We start from the raw sequence: 21,952 nt of genomic DNA, 5'->3' as shown, positions 1-21,952 counted from the left end.
CATGCAGTTATGATTTTCTACAAACTTGGAGCTTCACCTCCCAAAAATTCTTATTTAAAGCGTGGCAGAATAAGATGAAGGCCTAATCTGAGTGACACGGTCCCGAGCTGATGAGCCACAAAGTCATTATTGGTTAGGAAAGATTGTTTTGCTCTCAGACTGCTGGACGTCTGAAGGCTGAAACACCACAGAGAGTGCGACAGCTCCACTGCACTTAGTCATGCTGTTCCCTCGGTGCCGTTGCCATGGAGCTGAACTCCAGGGTCAAGTTTTTCACTGTAATTCTGAAATGTGATGCGTTGTTATCTGGAGTGAGCGCTGAGGCATTCACAATGAAAAAGTGATCATTGAATCTTGAGACCTTGGTCAACTGTGCGGGCGTGAGACGCAGCGATCCACTTTAATCAGCCTTCGTGATTAGCAGGATTATTTATGTTCATTACAATACTTGCAGAGTGTTTATTGATTCAAAACAGCCAGATTACTTTATTGTATATTGGTCGTAAACTAGAGAGCATGTGCTTGGTGTTTGTGTGTCTGAATTCAGGTCAGCCTCTCACTAAACTCAGCACTCACCAGAGACTCCGGCTGCCTCTCTTCTTTTTCCATATTTAAATGAGGCAGGATTGAGAACTTATTAGAGGAAAGTACATCCAGTTTCATGTTACATCAGTAGAAATGAAGTCCAGTATGTAGTTTGTGTATCTTGAAAGTGTTCCATGAAATTGGAATTTGGATATCCACCAAGTTTCGGTGCTCTCAGTTACTGTTGGAAAAGTGAATGCATACAGACTCTGTTGAACAAATCACTCCGGCTTAGAGGAGACACCTTTTGATTTCCTTCTTTAGTAAGAACATTATTTGGCTGAAGAGTCTGCCAAGTAATGTAAGAGGAGAGCTCGCTTTATCTGCTGCCGGCCAGATGTGAGGAGGCGGCGGCAGCTGCGTTTGGGGAGACATCTGAACACCGTGAGGAATGAGTCCTTAATGTGACGCTGATAACGAGGATCTCTGATAACACGTGGGGCAAAATGTTCTGAGGCAGTGTAATAAATACTCTGAATGAATGAATGAATGAAGTGTTGACTCACTCAGGTGGATGTGTAAGATTAGAGACTGATTAGAGATGATTTTATATATGTTGATGAGTTGTCTTGTGAGTTGTTGTTTTTTGGTTTCTTTACTCCTCTGTGACAATAAATCCATCTGGTATATTTTCAGAATGATGACATCTTTCTAAAACGAGTAACTTGTAGTTCAATCAAGTTTCAGCTGCCAATGAAAATAAGCGTTATCTGCAGCTCCAGTCAAACACAACTGCTTCTCATGCTGTCGCTCCAATATTTCATCATTTCTTAGCTCTGTTCAGCTGCGAACAGGTTTAACGGCACGGAAAATACATTTTTGACGAGGAGGGGAGAAGACGGAATCAGGCATTTTTATTCCACCCTTGTCACGTTGTTGTAAACACTGTCTGCACAGGCTGATAGTGAAATGTCACAAACGATACACTGGAGCAAAGTGTTAAGAAGATCACAGAATGACGATCAGTCAAGCCGGGTCTTTACACCGCCGTATCTTCAAAGATGAATCTGAATCAGTCACAGCACCTGAGTCACTGCAGTCAGTAGATAAGATTGATTTGCGGGTTTTCATTTTGGGTTATTCGGCACTTTCTCTGATGGATCATCTGCAAATTCTCTCTGAAGGTGCGAGATGTTTTGCAGTTCTCGGTGCACTGTGAGAATCTGGTCTGGTCCCTTTTTTAGACCTCGAGCACATGGTTTACATTAGACGTCTATGCTTTTGTGTGGCTGCTGTGTGATCTATTTTTAATGGTTCAGTATCATCCCAGAATACACTGTCGAAATCTGAAAAACACCCACCGACGCTCGCTGAGGTCATCTGACATCAGGAAAGAAAAGTGCAGCCCAAAAGGAGAAAAAGCATCTGAAGCCTGATCCCACCTGTCATCTGTTAAAGTTCAGTCAAATGGAAAAAAAGGATCATGAAACGATAAACCAGCACATTTGTCATTTCAATGAAAAATTCTCAGTGGGCTGCGGTCAAGGAGCGAGGAGTGGGAGGTCTGCCCTTAAAAGATCTTTACTTGGCTGACATGTCTTGAGTGAGTGCTGAAATGAAAAGAGCACGCAGGTGAACTCCGGTGGTTCTGTGTGAGCATCAGCGTGGAAAAATAGGTGTGTTTGTGTGAGAGAATTAGGACGCACATCCTCCCTCGAGCTCACCTCCGTTGCGATGCTTTATTGTGGTTGCTCCATTAACGGTGACCTGTGGTGAAAAATGTTACTTTTACCACTAATGGTTTTGTTTACTTCCATTAAATCAATGCCGCGGATGCCGTTTTTCACTGCTGCTGGGCCGGCAGGAACAAATTTGTGGAGATGCGGATGATCACGTGTATCTAATATCTCCTTTTTTTTTTTTTTTTTTACATTACTTCCGAGGCCGCCCGTCCATTGTTCATCTTTCGGCACACATCTGAAACCACTGTCTTTGTGTATGTTAGCTCTTGACATTAGCTTTTTGGGCGAGCGCCAGCCGTTAGGATTCTAATATCAGACCAATCATGTCTCGGCTCTGTTCCAGCAAACATGCAGTATTCTTTGCGCTGTTGACTGAGTGGAAGGTAATTTCCTCTACATGTTGCACGCCTGCTGTTTGTGCTCGGTCTGTGGTTGTTTGGATAACAATAATAGGAGGAGGGAACTGAATCACCTCTCCAGAGCTCTTATCAAGCTCTTTATCCCGACCTGCTCGTATTATATCAGTCAGTGAGTTCACCTGAGTGAAAGCCAACATCTGGACAAACCCTCCCACCCTCAGGCAGAGCTGAAGGCCAGCGCTGAGGTTCATGTTCAGCTGGTCTTCTCACGGGGAAACTGAAATGTTGGGGAGAAAGGGCGATGACACGGGTTCTTTCCTTTTAGGCTTATCATAATAATTATATTAGCCACTTATCTTAGATATCTTATCAACATATACTCGACCTGAATATTGCCTGTTGTGTTTACATGTGGTTTTGGTTAACAAGGCCTGGGAACCAATTCTGTTCGTTTATTATATTTTGATTGTATTCTTTTGATTTTTTTTTGTTATATGGCCTTTAAAGGGTGGTACATTTGAATGTTATGATGAGTGTTCAAAGCCTTTTGTGTCTCCAGCAGAAGCTGTGTCTAAACTCATCAGTTTCCTCTGGTGGTCACTCTGTCTGTGGCTAAGTTGCATTGTGGGTAATGTAAGTTTTGAAATGCATTTGATGGGTCTAGCTGTACTGATGTTGTACTCGTTATGGGCAGTTTGAATATAACAAATACAAATTATATAATGTATATAATTAGAAATATATATTACCCACATTGCTGATTTATCAGATTACATGCAGCTTCCTCTCGAGCTAAATCTCAGAAGCACTGGCGACAAAATCATAAATCACAATATTTTTGACCAGACATCTCATTCAGTATTGTGAAAATGATCTCGGGATGAAAGTTTGTGCTTCAACAAAATCTTAACACTGACATGTTTGATAGATAATCATCAGTCTTGTCGGCATGACGACTGAGTCGGTCAAGATGAGGATAAGAACAAGAGAAGAAGTCTGGATGGGTTCAGAAAATTACATCATAAGAGCTAACAGGTTTTTTTTAATAGGTTGTTCTTATTATAATGCCATCATGATCATATCAGTGGGATAGAAAATGGTCTTGAAATGACAGTAGTGTTACCATCACTCCCTCACTGTTATTGAACAAGGTTTATGAAATATCCAGTTGTGAAATCTGGGAAAAAATGTGCGCAACCGCGTCCTTTTCCCCTCTAATTTATTTATCTATTCTTATCTTACTGAGTGTTTCACTCTCTCTACTCTCCCCTCTGCTTTTCTCCTCCCCTCTCCTCACATGGAAAATATTTCCCTGGTATGATTCCACCTGAGGGAGGAATGTGTGAGGGGTTTCATGAAGGGATGTTTAGCCTACTTCTGCGAGTTAATGATTGGCCTCCTTCATGGCATGTGGGTGTGTCCCGTGTGCGTGTGTGATAGCAGGAGAGAGGGCAACCGTATGTGCATTAAACCCTGGACAGCCAAATAAAAGCGGTGTTGTGCCCTCATGGACTCTGGGAGAAAGTCTGCTGTGCCTGTTTGATATGGCAGGAGAGTAAAGTTGTGCCAACAGGAGCTGCAGGCAGCTTGGATCAAACTCAAAGGCCACACAAATGTAACTGTTTTGCAAAGATATTGTGAGATAATTATTTTTTTATTGGGGTTTTGGATTTTATGTGTGTGTATGATTGCTTCTTTATCATTTAACTGGTATAACTTTCTGAAACATTTTCTCAGATTGTATTTTCCTTTTTTTGTTCTGCAGACATTGATTATATATCAGAAGAGTACATGACTGTAACTGAGTGAGATTCAGGCCAAGAACACCCTGCTCAGGCCCGCTTTCATCTTTAAACTGACGGCAGTTGAAAACAAACATTCCTTCAACTTTGTAATAACTGTTCAATATTTACCTGAGCTGTACTGTTTGCAGTACATCTTGGGCCAAGGTAGAATCAAGTCAAATACACATGCATGCGTACATACCAAGCAGGCAATTTTCATGCGTTCCTGACGAGGACAGGTTGTATTTTAGGCAATGAACGACCTTTTTTTAGGCCTGACCTCGACCACATTTCTGCGTTTCATTAGTGGTTTCATTTCTGGCGTGCAGCTCGGCCCGCCTGCAGCACTGTTGTGTTTAGTTTCTGTTACGGTTTGACTGCTCTGACACTTTGGCCTATATTACTGGCAGCTATTAATAAGTCTGTCACAGATGAGTTGATAGTTAAAAAAATCATGATTAGTCATGAAGATGGAGCGTTGCAAGAAGGACGGTATGTTTGAGATGCGGACTGTGTCAGTTTGAGGATGTTGATAATGATCAATGTCATTTAAGGACATTTCTTGAGGGAAATTAAATAAAAAAATTCAACATTTGATATTGATATTACATAACAATATATCCAGAATTTCTGGGTATGATTGCATTAAAAAGAAATAACTGAATTGCAGAAAGACGTGTAGATTAATGACCATTTATTTTTATGTCTCATCATCGTCAGTATCAGTTCTCAGCTACTAGTGCAGCGGCCATTAAAACATTCAGTCTGGCAAAGATTATCTGGTAAAGTGAAGGCTTCACAGGCTCATAGGGGCCACTGTGATAACATCAAACATGTTTGATATTTATGTAAATCTGGATAATTACATTGGTACTTTCCAAGCGGGACCATAAAAGCTGATGTGAGAGGAGCTGACAGTGCTGGAGGCTAACAGTAGCTAGCACCGTCCCTCCTGCTGAAATAAGCTTAAAGTCTCACTTCCAGTTCTCGCTGAAGAATAGAAAACCGGTGTTGACCACTTCTCCCCACTGATCCAGACTAATTAAACCTTTGTTTTTTTCTCGCTGCCAGGTATTACAGCAAGTTGTCGCGCCACGCTAATTTCCATTTTGTTTACGTCTGCTTCCCCTTGTGATTACATGAGCAGCATCACGTGAGACTCGGCTTCAGCCTGCAGAGCCGTGAAGCTGTTGTTGTTTCTTCAGTTCTCAAGATATTTGAATAGCATGCAGATGGACAGAGATTCCTCACTTTATAACTAACCCTAACCCTGTGAGGTTTCTTTGTATGTGTTGCTGAGGACTTTGATGTGTTGTCACCAACTTTCTGGTTAAACAAGTTAACAAAACAAATAGGAGAGACAGCTTTTGGACAACAGAAGCAAACAGCACGTCTGTAGCTGCACTCCAGCAGGCCGCTCGATACGTTAGCTGTGTTGTTCCTGAGCTACATCAGTACGTTTGAAAGCTGCAGCGATGCAGAAGCTGTTTCTTTCCTTTTTCTTTTTTCTTTTTAGAAAAACCAATCGTTGGGACTGTAGGGTTCATCGCTCCAGTCAATCTCATATCTGCAATGTTTACTTGCATATTTCCAAGCCTGTATCTTAAGAACCGTTACTGACGTCAAGAACAAATAACACAAGTGATGCTTGTGTTTACTTTACTTTTTTGAGCCAGTGTGACATTTGCTTAGAGTTTTATAGGGAACCATAACAGGATGCAAAACTTTACACATTTTGTAATATGAGTTTTATTTGGTAACAAAGCAGCTGCTCACCGGAGCTAACATACACATTCACATACTGCATGTGAATATACTGTTTATAGATACAGTAAGCCAGTCGAGAGGCTGCAAAACCAGAATTGCATTTCGATGGTAAATGCTGATAACCCATCAGGAAGGAAGTACAGTTGGGGGGGGGGGTGCATATGCCAATCTACAATTGGACTTGATTGCATCATTCGGTGAGACCCATCAATCATTCTCCACTTTCAACTACATTAACCTGCAGAACTTTAAAACAAGGAAATACAGGAAATGTAGCTGTACACCTGCTGCAGATGAGCCGCATCCGCCTTATTTGATGATGAACAGAAGCTGATTACCACCTTCCTCTGCTCGGCCGCTGATAAGAAATAAATCTCAGTGTTGGAGAGAAATCATGTTGGGCAAAAGGATCAAGTATGGACGAGCTGTTAGAGTTTTAGCTTGTGTGTCACAGCCGTACAGGGATGTTTAGATTGTGGAAATTCTTATTGACGTTCTGCTTATTGATTCTAGTCAGGCTGCCAGACACAGAAAGTAATTGTAATTAGTGACAAGGTAGTTTATGATGTGGTAAAATAATGAAAAATGCAGCTGTTCATTGTCATTCCATGCAAAGTTTCTCCACCTGGACGTGTTTGCATCAACTACTTCTGTCATCTCCGTCCACGCTGCAGTAAACCATCTTTCGTCTTCGACAGACTCCTGCATGACAGGAAACGAGTTTGGCAAAGGTATTACATTACACAGTGGCACCGTTCAGAGACGGGCTGAGCGCTGCCACTGTTCCACTGTATTAAACCTGCACTGATACACACATCACGGGCGAGAGAATAAACTGAATAAACAAGCATGCTCCCCTAACAAAAGTCCGGTTCTAATAAATCTGGAACCTGGCCCAGTTCAGCTCTGCTCTCCTGCTCTCACTTCTGTCTCCCTGTTTGTCTCTCTGTCTGCATCCACAGCTTCATTAATCTTTTTGCAGACAGGGAAGGTGGGCGTATGTAAATTTAACCCTCCATTAGTCAGCTTAAGCCGTCACAGCTCTCCTCTGACAATCTTGCTGCTGCTGCTGAACATTTTCTCTGCATTCTTGCCTGTTAGCTCTGCATGCCCACTTGCCGCCTGCCTGCCTGTATGCGTGACCTGTTTCTCACCATGAAGAGGCAACAGTACTGACTACAGCAGGGTGAGGCTCAGTGGACTCGTCTCTGACTACATAATACAGAGATACAACACAGGGGAGAAAGATGCATTTAACCACAGGTTCTATGCATCGGTTGCTGGCGGGCCGGCAGCGATATAGTGCCGATTCAATAACTGGACTCAATGGCGTCCGTTTGTTCGATGCTAGCAGCCGGTCACAGTCACAATCGTCTGTTTTCTTAAGCTGTGTCAGGTTCGACCTCAGGGTGAGACCGGGTGCGACCGGGTGCACAGATCAAGTTTCAGCCTCTACTGTATTTTGTTTATAGCGGGCTGACGGTCAACACTTTGTCAGCTCCGGCCCACATTCTCTGCTGTGTGTGATGTTTAAACCATTTATGTGTTTTAGTCCAGTTAATGGAGGCCAAACAGAGGAGCGAGTTGTGGACTTTTTGTCTCTAAACACAGCAGGGCACTCCTTTCTGTCCCCGTTATCTTTATTTAGCCTCAGTGGCAGATATCCAAATGCTTTGAAAACTGATTTACACTGATTCAGTATTACTGTCTTGTCCTTTTCTTTTTGGAAAGAGACTTTTGGGTTTTATCCAAAACTGTTCGACTTGATTTTTATCAGGTGGAAGGCGTTCCCGTCGAACAGTAGGCTGCTGTTTGTGTCAGTGTGATTTACATGTTTGTGGCCTTGATAAATATTTATACAACCGTGGGCTTTCTGTTACATGATCGCTGTTGGCTCGCATGCTGCATGTCGCTGCTCCTTGTTCACAGCAGCGAAAAATAAAGTGACAATGCAAGCCAACACTTGCATGCCCTGTCAAATGCCTGTATGGCAGCAGCAGGATTGATCGTGATATTTATGGAAATAAATGATGAAGTGCTGAGAGAGGAAAGGGGTCTTTTCTGTCCAGGGACAGAGAAAGAGTGGGTGAAAGGGGAGAGAAGACTTTCTTGTGGATAATTTGTGGGGGCCCAAAGCATTAAGGTGCTAAATGAAAGCTAATTACATAAGGGCACCAGGGGAAATGGGTGCTGTGTACCCTCAGGCCCCGGCCATCTATCTGATTTAAGATACACAATGTGTCAGCAGCAAATCGAATCTGCAGGGAGCAATTGAAGTTTCCCTTCACACACACACACACACACTTACACAGAAACACACACACAGGCTTTATTACAGCAGTGTTGGACCCGTCCTCCCAGGTCGTGGATAAGGGTCCCCACACACCCACTGGATGGGTCAGCACGTCCCTCCTCGTGGTATAACCTCGACGCTGACAGAAGATGATCTGCAGGTTACGCTGAGCACCCGTTCTAACCTCAGATCAGACAGATGGGATTTTACATCCTCAGCACAAACCAGAAAATATCCCGCTTTTAATGAATGGAAAGTACAATTTTAAATGAGTGCTTAACTGATTGGTCAGTGAATCAATTATTCCCCTGCAGTTCTGTCCATCATAATCAAGGGAGATGGTAATTTGTTCATTTAGGAAAGAAAATGTCTGCTAAATTTTATCTGCTGCTCTGCAGAGACTAGCTGTTAATGAGAGTGAGGGGTGGGCACTGATCGTCATTTTCATATTTGATTATTATTACCCATTATTACGGCTCTTTTAATCAAGAAATTTCATTTAAAAAAACATGAATATCTCAGTCAGTAATGATGGTAAAACCATGAACCAAAACTGGTTCCTATAGATGGTCCCTATTTGTCTAAAAAAGTTTAAGCTTTAAGTTATTTAGTCTAATATCATACTATATGTGTATATGCTGACAATGACTTCAGTGATTTAACTGAGTCCTAAAATAGTTTCCATTAGAATTACCAGTCGAACAGCCATTAGATTGTAATGAGTAATAGTTTCAGTTGAAGTTTGCAATTCAGTGGTTTCTTGATGAGTGTTGAGAAAGTGACTTTGAAAGCAAAGCTGTGTGAGCCAATCACTTCACACAGGAAGACGCTGAGCTGCAGCGGAGCTACGGGTCTGATTTGGTTAACGAAGGCAGCTTTCATTGGCAACTTCTTAAAAAACAATCAATTTGACAATCCACATGAAGGTATAACAGAATATGTTGCTAAAAAGTCTTACGTGTGCAAAAAAAGTGAGTTTATAACAAGTGTCCACTGGTTACCAGATCAAACCAGCTTCATCCAGAGCCCTGAAACCAAAACAGTTAGAAGAACATCCCTCTGAATCAGAGACACGATGGTAAAATGAATCTGTAGCATGTTTTGCAGTTTCAGTCATTAACCACACAGATATACAGACATGAGTGTGGTTGAACCACCAGCAGGATACAGTAGAGACACCCGACCCTTGTTTCGCTTCTGCCTGCTCACAACCGACATCAAGTCTCTTACAGCGCTAAAAAAAAGCTCTAATATCCATTTCCACAAGTTTGAGGGTATTTTGAGTTAAAGGAAGTAAAACCAACACTCGACAGGTACACTTGAGTTTAGACATTTTTCTAAACTTCACGATGAGCGTGCATTTCCAATTCGGCAGAACAGAAGTGACATAGAGTAAAACGGGGATAAACTTGAGGGATTGTGCTATTGCCCTTCACTCTGCTCCCTGTGGTCTGAACCATGTGGCCCAGTTTCCTGTAAAGCTCCACATTCCAACACAGCAGAGCTATACTCTGGGGATTTAACATGTGACCTCATCTAGCCTGAACCGTACCCTTCTCACAGAGGAACAGTAGAAGTTGTGTCTCCTCTCTGGTTGAGCTGCCCTCAGCTGCTCTCTTCTGCTCAGGACATGATGAAAGTCACAGAAGCGGCCTCGCTGTCTGTCCCGTTAACACACTTTCCAAGTTGATTGTCTCTTGACGTGTCATCTGGTCTTTTCTGGGCTGCTCCGCTCTGCCTACACACTCTCTATATATAACTGACGCTGTGCAAAGAGACAGCTGAGCCGGGTGATGCTGTATGCCTGAAATCAATATCACAGTAATGATTTTTGTGTCATAAAACTACGCACACTCACTTGTTGAATAATCACACTGATGTCCATAAAACAGCAAGATAGCATGACACGAGTGTGACGACGAGCGATCCTCAAATATCCCCTATCATAACCTCGTGTTGTCACGTCTTACATATGATACACTTGCTATCATGTGTTTTGACAGCATAATCGTACACCACAATATCCTCATATCCACAATTTCCTCTGACCTTCGCAACATGAGTCCGCTGATAGAAAATAAACAGAGATATTAAATGACTGTGCAGCCTTGAGGCCGGGTCGCTCACAGGTATGAAGCTTCTTCTTCTCTTATATTGGATCCCCGAGCAGTTTTCTGCTTGGATTGTTTATGTTGAGCAGCTCTTATTCTCTCTGAAACAGCAGTGATAGATTTAAGTTTAGCGGGCAGACTCAGTGAAAACATCACTGTACTCAGTCGCACATTTGCAGCTTGTCGTGTCCTGTGTGTTGTAGATTAGCTTCATTCAGAAACTGTTTATTGGTTATTTGCATCATCATTTTTCATCATGCTTTATTTTGAAAGCATAAACAGATATATTGTATATTGTATATTACATATTGTCTCTAATCAGATGTTGTGTGAAATGTATCTGTGCTAACTTAGTCTGCAGTGTTGCACTGAATCTGACGAGCCGGGACTGAGAGCTATGTGAACAAACACATGCTGTGTCGTGAATGCAAAGCAGAACCTGTCAAGATGTTAGAAACCATCCGTCTGTGTTATCTTATTATTACCAGCAGATAAACCAAGAACAGCATGTAAACTAGTCGCCTCTTTGAGTCATTTCTGCGTCTCTTCAAAGAACTTGATTGGTGCTGACGATCTGTTCTGGCTGCACCATTGTGCTGCCGTTCAGTTTGTTGTTCGCTTCACACCGCGGCGTGTAGTCTAGAGTAAATAAGATCTGAATCTGAATCAAAAAATGGAAAACCGTGCTCAGGCCAGATGAAAAGACGGCAGCCGAGCAGAATCTGAGTTAACAGTTCACTGCTGGTCGCGGTGGAAATTGCTGTTAATGAGACGTCGGCTGCTCCGCTAATGATTCTTTATGAGCACCTCTGTCTGCATGTTTCAGAACACAAGCACAACAGAGAGCGAGAGCGAGAGAGGGACGCAATACTCATTCTATAAAGCTAATAGTGGGATGGAACAGTCATTAACTGTCACTTTGTGCATGAGGGGAAGTCAAAGCGCTCGGCTGAATTATAAACGTTTTTTTTTATTTTCCAGTCTGAGCTTTCACTTCTCCTGCGGTGTGATTCACCTCGTTCACTCTGGAAGAGGCCTCGAAACAGACCCAGCGGACAAACTCGCTGCTCGAGGGCTCAAAAGATTCTGGCGTGGATTATAAGACTTTATTCGCATCATGTTGTCAAATAAGATGGAATGGGGGAATTTGTATTGCCTCGACCAACAAGGCCTCCAAACCAAGATGACAAAATACTCCTGGCAGTTTTTTGGCGCTGTTGTCCCCGGCGGCATGACAGCATCATCTGTCAGTTGTTTGTTTTTTTATCTATGTTTCATTTTGAATATGTTACGGCACGTATGCTGCTTGGTTAAGGTTAAAGGAAGGCTAAGATCCTGCACAAAAGATACTAAAGTTGACTCATAAGATGTCCAAGTCACATTATTTCCAGTGATGTCTCATCACTCCAGCCTCCCTAACATGTTCTGCAGCAGCCTTCCTCTGCCTCTGCTTCTGACGGGCAACAGTCATAAAATCGAAGGTAACGAGGTCCCTGTCAGGTAGTTTTTCTTCAGTGAGTCACACCTGAACACTGATCTCACAGGAGAAAATACACTGTGTGGATACAAGCTACAAGCAACTCAGACTGTAGAGAATGGAGAAGGCCGGCGCTATGAAATGATGATTTAAGTGACAGCGCTCACTGTGTGGGAGATGGAGACACTTGGATGTGAGGACGGATGTGTGTGTGTGTGTGTGTGTGTGTGTGTGTGTGTGTGTGTGTGTGTGTGTGTGTGTGTGTGTGTGTGTGTGTGTGTGTGTGTGTGTGTGTGTGTGTGTGTGTGTGTGTGTGTGTGTGTGTGTGTGTGTGTGTGTGTGGGTGGAGTTTAGCGGGAGAAAACGGGAGAGAGAAGAAAAGAAGGAGCCATCACACAATCACAAGATGATTTCTGAAACAAGGGTAGCTTTATAACTGTGCTCCTCTCTAGCAACCAGAAAGCTCCACTGAGTAATGCAAAGAACAAATCCACACACACACACACACACACACACACACACTACAAATGGAGGGTTCCTATTAGTGACACACATGCAGAAAACACACCCATACGCTGTGCGAGCTTGTCTCCGGGTAGGTGAGTTGGATAATCCCATGACTCGCCTGACCTCCTCCATACTTCTGCCAGTAGTGACACTCGATTGGCTGAGAGGCTGAGCGTGGGGAGGGGAGGGAGGAGGGAGGAGGGAGGAGGGAGGAGGCGGCTGCCCCAGCAGCAGTAATACGAATATTATATAACCTTGGCAGATGAGGCGGTGTGAGGGGAAGAGGAAGAGGGGGAAAGAGCAATGAGAGAGAGAGAGAGACGGATGTGATTGAGAGAGAGGAAGTGAGAGTAGAGAAAGGCAGGAAGGGAACAAAGTACAGTAAAACAGTGAAATTACACAATAAAGATGAAAAAGTCAGCCAACAGATTTTTATAAATATTGTTTTATATAATGGGTAGATGGGCCCTACGGTGTTATATAATCCTGCTGTGTTCATTTTGTTGCATTTTTATTTTAAAAAAATGAAATTAAGATGAAGAATATGAATGATCGGTACTATAAAGGATCATAACAGCCACTATGTTTTCATCAACAACCACTTATCAATGAATTAATCATTTGGTCTTTAACAATCATGAGGCTCTTTGTGTTTTATCACTGTAATCTGAATACTTATGTGTCTTGGACTGATGGTTGGACACAGCTAGATATTTGAAGACTTGGAGTTGGGAAAGGAATATTCTGACATTCAGGAAAAAAATCTGCTGTTTAATTTAAAGTGAATATAATTGTTTTAGAGCTGCAGTGATTAAAGAAGAACTGCGTTGTTGCTTTCAGAGGTGAGGCCGACGTTACAAATCATTCAAGTCCAATGAATATCAGTCGTGCGGGCAGACCAGGTAAAAACACGTTATATCACCATCAGTTTTGCTTTTTTGAATGTAGATGGCACCAACTCCTCTACAGGTCTCTGATAATGGCTGGCCTTTCGGAGAGCCCACTCACTATCACTGAGTGGGCAGAACATGGAGGATGTTTACTGAGTGCCAAGGTTCCCCCAAAAAAAAAGAAGATAGAAATGAATATTTTTGCAGAAACTAGCACGAATGCATTACAATTCGACTCAGATAAATGTGCTTTGGAGTATGTAACAAAAAGCTAAATGTTTCATTTCTGTCCACTCGGGCTTTTTCACCGCTGCTAATTAGAAACAGAAACAATAGACGGTGTATTTTTATAACATTATCTAGCGGTTTCAAATAGTTCCCACCAAAATTAAAAAGTAAAACAGCTGCAGCGTGGAAGGCTTCTTACACAAGAGAGCATACATTAGTTTCCCCAAACGTCTACTATAATGTGTCTGGCAGAGTTTCCATGTTTGCGTCACACCTCTGCGTTATAAATGTTCTCTCCCACCGTCCGTCTCAGACTTTCTTGCTCCCACATATTGGCCCTAAAAAAGCTTTGATCTGAATGGAAAATCAGCTGTCCTCTCATCGGTTCCCACTGTAGTCACTGGTGTATGACTCCCCGAGCGACGTGGCGGGTCAGCCTGGTTCACTTCTGCCTCCGTAGTTGCTACAGGCGCTCTGTTTGTTGCGGACCATCATTGGTGTTGATCTGTTTTTTCCACCACCTCGTCATAATGCTACGTCGTTAAGAGAACGTAGAAGACGTTTATGACTTGTAGCTGCTCCGGTTTGATTGAGTCATGTTCTTGTGATTAATTGAAAATCAGCATCCTGGTTATTGTCAGAAGTCACAACTGATTATACGTCTGTTTGTGAGGAGGCTCGTACTGTCTGTCGCAGCAGGATTTCATTTGATTTATTGTTCTGTTGTTTTTTTTGTTTTTTTTCTCTCGAGTCATGAATGTTGCAGAGGCGCTCCAGTATCTCTGCTCTGCGCCGTCTCTCAGGATTGACACATTCGGGTAGCATGTGCTCGCACTCAGGACGATATTTAGAGGTGCTAGAACGTTGATTGGCAGCATGTCTCAGGATGTAAACAATGTCTGTTACATTAGCCTTTTATAAGACAGTGCAGCAACACACACACACACACACACACACACACACACAGGAGTGCACATGAAGAACAGTGTGGGCGGAGAAAGAGCAGCAAAGGTCAGTGAGCTGCAGCTTTTATGTGTTTTTCTTTTTTTGGGAAATTGTATAATTGTGTGCGCAGGTGTGTTGGTTAGGTTTCTATTTTTTGCACACACTGCTCAAACACAAGTCACTATTGCTTTGTGTGTGTGTGTGTGTGTGTGTGTGTGTGTGTGTGTGTGTGTGTGTGTGTGTGTGTGTGTGTGTGTGTGTTTGTGTGTGTGTGTGTGAGAGAGAGAGAGTGCGCATGTTTATTGCACTCTGGTCCAGTATGCAGGCGTTCCTAATGAGGCTTGAATCTGCGCTGCATGGCTCAGAGCCACACTTGTTGGCTCAGCGATGGGAGGAGCATGTGAGTTGGAGCAGGAGCAGAGGGGGATTATGAGTGCTTAATTCAAACACCACCCTGTGGCCATTTTACATTACTGGCATTTTGGAATAAATTTGTGTATCGTGACCTTTTCAAATTAATTTCAAAGAACCAAAAGTGGCAAGCCAAAGAAGAGGTAGATGTAGATCATCTCTTTCGGTGCAGATGTAGCAAATGAAAATCTCAAATGATCTGAAAAAACTCGACGTGTTAAAGCGAACACTGTGTGAATGCCTGCACGGGCTTCAATTGCCGTCATGTGATCTCCTGCTTCACTTGGCCGTCTGGATTTCTTTCCAGTGGCTGAGCAAACCTCGAGAGAGCCATCACAGGTCAAGCGCTGCTCGATAATGAGTGTTCACAGCATCTTCACTCAAATCCAGCCATAGCTACTTTAAGTTGACAGGTGAGAGAGCCAGAAAGATGAGCACACAGCAGGAGGACGCCATGCTCCTCATAACGGGGGCGGGGGGGGGTTCATAGAGGACGGTCCTCTTCTATTAATACCTGACTACTGCCAGACCGACAAGCCAGAGTTAAGACTGGTACATATTAGAAAGCATCTGCCAAAATGTGCAAAGTGATAGTGTTGCATTTAAAGTTCAAGCGTAGTGTGGTGTGGTGGAAAACACTGAGCTCACTTTGTTTATCTTTATTTTCTAGCGTTGGCAGCGTGAACAGGATCCGACGCACAACAAGGTGGAAATGACAGTTGGGTACAGATCCGGGTTTGTGTTCAGGTTTTTGTGTCAAATGTAGGTCACAGTTGTGTTGAGGTTACTGTACGTCAGTCATATACAGTAAAAAACAGGCAGAAATGTGGGTTTGATAAGTTTCGGATGAGTCGAGCTGAGTCATTTAGGTGTTAGTCATGCAGCCTTGAAGGTCTGTGGTTGAGTTGTGTGTTTGTTGCCTGAATAAACTTTTTTGCCTTGTTGTTTTTTTCACCACATTTTTATTTGAGTTGCTCCCTCAGAGGGACTTCAGGCTTCAGGGCGGTTTACAGGGTTTTTGGGCAGTTTGCTTCCATAACACATCTTCTGTCAGACGAGTGGAAAGAAAAATGTTGGAAAAAAAAAAACCCCATTAAGGTTTGTAGGTCACATTTCTGTTGTGCATATTTAAAGCTGCTGTTAGCAAGTTATTCTTATACTCTTATATTTTATGGCTGGTATTATTGGTCCATATCAAACCTGTATCTGTCTGCATATCTGTTGTCTGATTTGCAGTGACAAGAAAGTTTTGATATGATTTTTGAATAATAAAGTCACATTTTTATCCGGCTGTTTGATAATATATGATAACAATCTGTTACATCAGTATTGGCCTCCCTGAATTGTTATTGCAGCAAGATCAGCAAGGTCAGCAAGGTTTTTAATTAAAATTGATAAAATACTAATAAATGATCATTGGATCCTTGACTTTAAAAGTATTTTTCTGTAGCAACAAAATACATTTTCTACAGATTTTGTCGCGCTCTCGGGTCACGTCAGTGCAGTTGTCTCCATTTCACTACCAGCAGCTAAGATGGCATCGCTTTCTGAATCCTGCTGCTGTCTTGACCTGTCTGCATGTGTCAGGAATGAGTGTTAAGCTATGGCTAAACTCCTTAGCTGGTCGTCCTCCAAGATCCACCACCTCTACTCCACCTTGGTTGCTGTCCAATCAGCATCAGCGAGTGTCGTCTTTCCAATGACCATGAAACACCGGCATGAATTTAAGTCGCGCTTGTATGTGGAGACGGGGGTGGCTCCAGATCTGTGAGATGGACACTAACAAGTTTCAGTTATTTCCTCTCCCCGCTCTTGTCTTCAGAGCTCAGCAGGAGCAACACTTGGAGAATCAGTCGGCAGCGTCACCAGCAGGGCTAAAATATCTATAGGCCCGAATGTAAAGTCATTATCAGGCTTAGCGAGCCAACTCTGTTACATAATGCCCTCATTCAAACTGGTGTGCTGCCAAAACAAACAAGAGAGAAAAGATTTAAGCCCTTCTAATGCGGTCAAATTCTTGTCATGGATTACACAGCCGTGTCAGTCGAACACTGGTCTGGAGTCTGTTTGGCTGCAGCACGCCCCGTAAACTAACACACTCCCAACGTACATGCTGGCTCTCTGCCGGCAACATGTCTGTCAACCTGATTCAGATGTAACCATTACTTTAAGTCTAATTATAGACTCTGTGGTGTCTGTGTGTAAATGACATCATTTTTGCCGAGAGCTTCAGTGATGGGCTCCGTTGGGTTTGTCTTAGTGTTGTCACACATTGAGCGTTAATGAGGAAACAATCAGCGAGCTCTCCGAGGGACGTTCAGCGCTCGTTCTCGTAGAGGAGGACTGTGGACATGAAGCAGTAACATGGACGGTAGCAGGAACAGTGATAGCTCAGACTTTAACATGAGTTTTACTCGTGTAACTCCAGTTCACTGTGACACTTCAGGAAGAACGACGACTTGCAGGCTCCACTTTTGTCATAAGTCATTGTTCTATTTCAGCAACATCTTGATTTTTTTTTTCTCAACCTGATTGGCCAGTTGATCTGTTCTGTGTTGACGTGATGTATCCCAGTAGATGTCTGTGCTGGTTCAGTGTATTATTTCACATCCTCGTCCTTGGTTGATGTCTTTTAAATGGTCTGTCCTTCCAAGATTTTGCTGTAATTTTGCCACCGAAAATGTCTGATTTCTGGCAGTTTTGTATCTTATTTTTTTATTATTTTTATTGCTACAATTTGCAAGTAAAAACATGAAAAAAAGATTTTGATTGTATTTTCATTTTTTTTTTATTACTTCCGTTTGTGTCAGCTGTGGTGATTACGAGGAAATTACACAGAATTCACGGGGATCGGTTGAATTCCCATCAATTGTTGCAATCACAACGTTTTGAACATCCTGGAGGGTTGTTGAATAATGTGAAGTTAGATCATGGATCAGGTTTGTGATCAGTCCCCTTATCAGCTCGTCAAATTGAACAAACCATCAAGTTGATCACATCAGAGTTTTGAATCTGAACCTTCCAGTCAGCTACAGTGAAGTCACTGTGCTGTGTCACATCTTTGTGGTGCAGTACAGAAAAAGACTTCTGTTGTTTCAGTTCGTTGCTTCTTTTGCCTGTAGGATATTCTTTGGGTATAAATAACAGTTTTATTCTTTGTGAAATATACAACTTTTATTCTCAACCCTTATTCATCTGATTTCTATCCGTGACCGTAGAAAAAGTCTCAGAGCGAACAGTGGCACGATCAGAATGGTTATCTGTCTTCAGTTCAGATATTTCCCGTCGCCGGCCGGATTTGTCTTCAGGGTTTTCACGTCTCCTAGCAACAGCACAACATACCACTGAGACTGTCAATACCCATAAAGCAGCGCTCTGCAGCCTACCTTGGTGACAAACGTCTTTATAACTGGATGCAGCTCATTAATCTTAACGTATTGTTCTCTCCTCTTTTCTGTCTCTGTGCACTTCTCAGCTCGTCACCCAGAGCGGGAGAGGCCAGCAGTTCTGCGGTGCCGGGCCAGTCCAAGCCGAGCGGGCAGACGCACAAGATCTGTTTGGTGTGTTCGGACGAGGCCTCGGGGTGCCACTACGGCGTCGTCACCTGCGGCAGCTGCAAGGTGTTCTTTAAGAGGGCTGTTGAAGGTTGGTCTCCCTCAGACATGACGCTACCTGAATGATGTAATCGCCACACATTTCTGAGCCGATACATTGTGGCCACATTTACACCAGGTCATAATCAGATTTGCATACTCATGTCCATGTATTCGACATTATGCAGCCACAACACTGTGCATGTGCACCTGATAGCCATGGTTAGCATCCATTAGCTTTGCACATCTTGTCCCAAAAGATCCTCAGTCACTGGACTTACATAAGGTCTGCTCTGGAAGCTGGTGCACAACAGTGAAACATCTCCACTGTTTAGGAGCACTAAGCTTAAATAAAACGGTCTGAGGTCAGAATAAAATCTGGGGGTTCTTGTTGAGCTTTAGAAGTCATGCGTCACATACATAGTTGCATTTCTGTGGGTTTGAGTCTCAGTCTTGACCTTGCATGTCAGCGCCTCCTCTTCTCCTGCCTTTCCTGTTCGTCCTGCATCAGAGCAAAGGTGCCTCGCTAGTCATTTTGATTGACAGCTAACAAACTGGAAATATTAAACTTAACCATTAACAAAAGCGTCGACTCATAGAGGATTAATAAAACAATGAGCCTGTGAGGCAGCCATTCTTCTGCTTTGCTTTGCTTCCAGTCAGCCTCTTCTGATAATGTATTCAGTTGTTGTCTCACAGGAGAACAGCTCGGGTGCTAATTACCTCAATAGAGTCTTAAGATGGGAGGGACAGGAATGCACCTGACAGACAGAGTAATCTGTGTTAAAGGCTTTCTGCCATGCAGTCCATCTCCCTCTGCCTCCCTCTGCGTCTCTATCCTCTCTCTGTGCACATCTGTCTCTGCAGATGTGTGATTAGTTTGAAAAGACTTTCTGAGAAGAATGTAACTGTGAATTGATTGTTGCATTCATGAACAACAGACACTCAACAAACCCGTCTGTATGTATTATTGATTCAACACTGGGACTAAATGAACAGAAATGACCCACACTAATCTCTTCCAGTCTGCAGAGCGGCATCTTTGTCCTTTTTCTTCCATCTCAGTCTGTCGGTGTCTGTATCTGTGACTAACACTGCTGCTGAAACAAATACAGCTGGTGACCAAACCTGCTGCGGGAAACTCTCAATGTAACAACTTCTGCAACAGTTCAGGAACAAATCATGGCTGGTGGTTGATCATGAACAACTTTAAAGACATTTTCAGTCTCCTACACACAATCAAACATTTTAGAAAGAATGTGTAAAACATTAATAAAGATGATGTGCTGCTACAGTTAAAGGGCAACTGCTCCAATGTTATACATTAAAGTGTGTTCACGGTAAAACTGCATGCGTGAAAAAAGTAGTATAAAGTTTTGTGGCTCCAGAGGAAACTGCTTACTACTCCCGGTGATGTCACTCAGTGCTTGTTGCATTATGGGTAACGTAGGCGCCACAGGTAGAAGAATGCATGGCGTTAAAAAGGCGCTGTAGGAGTACAAATCGACACGGCAGAACAATATCAGTTGATCTTATAACATGCACTCTTCTTGTGCCTTCACTACCCACAATGCAATTTAATCACTGAGTGACATCACTGGAGGCAATACTCCAGATTCGTGCAGCTTCCTCTGGACTGGAACGAGAGTGTGTTCCTCATGTTTTCTGTTCGCTGCAGCGACACAAGAATGTTTTTGGTTTGAGGAAACTTTCTATGAATAGGAATGTAAGATGGATGATGACGTAAGTATGTTTTGATGTGTATGTTAGTCGAGATAAGATGGAGATTCATAAATAAATGACAGAACTTTCCTGCACTTTATCATGAAGTTAAACATTAAAGTGCCTCCATCTCTGCTTATAATGTTAAAAACAAAACAGCAATAAAGACATTACTGTCATTAAATGATTATATAATATGCTTCCAACAAGAAAACTCCAGCGCTGTGACTGAGATTATCTCTTTGTTTGACTTTGTGTTGTTAGATTTTGTTGTATATTGTGTCTGTATGCATGTAGGATGAAGACAGAAAGGCAGCGTCCTCTGGAGCCACAAACAGGCTTTATGCTTCTTGTTCACATATGCAGTCGAGCTCTTTAACTGGTAAACACACTTTAACGTGTAAAATTGGTGGCGTTGCCCTTTAAGAGTTGTATGATTGTTGACTGTATTCTAGTAATAATATATTTATTTTAATTCTGTGGTGTTGGAGTAAATGGCAAGCACTCAAACTGAAGTTTTACAGTAGCACTGAAAGAGTTATATCTGTTATTTTTTGTTTTTCTCCCCCCTCTCTATCCTCCGTCCGTTGTCTCTATGGTGAAGGATGGAGAGCACGACAAAACACAGATGGTAAATAAATGCACTTTCAATAACAACAATGACAACTATGATGATGATTATGATGGAAATACTATCACCTCTGATTTGCCCATGTGCCTGTACTCCTTCAGCACTGAACTATGAGCAGTCTGCCTCCACACATGCGCAGCCTCCTCTGCCAGCTATCTGTTAATGCATGCAAATATTCTGATTTGGTAATTCAAGTCAGCGTAAATTGCCTGTGAGTGATTTTGTGCTCCTTTAGTTTCTCCTCCTTGAATGCTCCACCTCATCACAGGCGGTAGATCCAATAATTGCAGTCACATCCCGCCTCTAACGAGGGTTTTTCTTTTGCACTTGACACACTTTAACATCCAGAGATCTGATGTCAAAAAAAAAAAAAAACCTTTCGATCTTTTTCCCCCTCACTTGTGCTGTTAATGTGTTTTATTTGCTTTTTGTGTTTCACTGTTAACTGTATGTAGGTCACGTTCAGGTCTCTGCTCTTAAACACATCCTGCTGCCCACTGTTATATCAGTATGTTTTGAGTTTAACAATGTGAATTGTATTCTATCTCATCGGCTTTATGATTATGCATATTTTAAATGATTCACTCAGCTTTTAAATTACATACTTATAATTAACAAATCCAAAATCTCCTTAGTTTTCAAGTTAGATTGTTTAGTGCATAGATTGACTATTGATCCCACACTGCTGGCCATCAGAGACGATCTCAGGCTCAACAGAAAATTATGAATAGATAAATAAAAGTAGGAGGGGAAAGTAAATAAGTAAAGGATTTAATACAAAGGTATATAAACACAGAACATAAATATAAGTTCATTATTGCCTACATTTATTTTTATTAGTCTTCTTGCTGCATCTGATGGCAGAATCATTTCTATATTGATTCATATATATATTTATTTATTCATCAAATTATTTGTAATTTTGGCAGTATTCGTCCTCCATACAAACGATTCCAGCTGTCGGTGC

General features: G+C 42.4%; 1 protein-coding gene across 1 annotated transcript in view; it reads left to right on the top strand.

Moving 5' to 3' along the window:
* LOC119031501 (glucocorticoid receptor-like) overlaps positions 1-21,952 on the top strand; it is a 66,957-nt gene that overhangs the window by 23,757 nt on the left and 21,248 nt on the right. Inside the window, 2 exon segments of the mRNA XM_037120027.1 lie at positions 18,515-18,684; positions 20,959-20,985. Coding sequence (XP_036975922.1) covers positions 18,515-18,684; positions 20,959-20,985 — 197 coding nt within the window.

This window comes from Acanthopagrus latus, chromosome 13 (genome assembly GCF_904848185.1).
Source record: "Acanthopagrus latus isolate v.2019 chromosome 13, fAcaLat1.1, whole genome shotgun sequence".
NCBI classification, from domain to species: domain Eukaryota; kingdom Metazoa; phylum Chordata; class Actinopteri; order Spariformes; family Sparidae; genus Acanthopagrus; species Acanthopagrus latus.
Note: the sequence above shows the minus strand (reverse complement) of the source record. Positions and strands in the feature narration are given on the sequence as shown.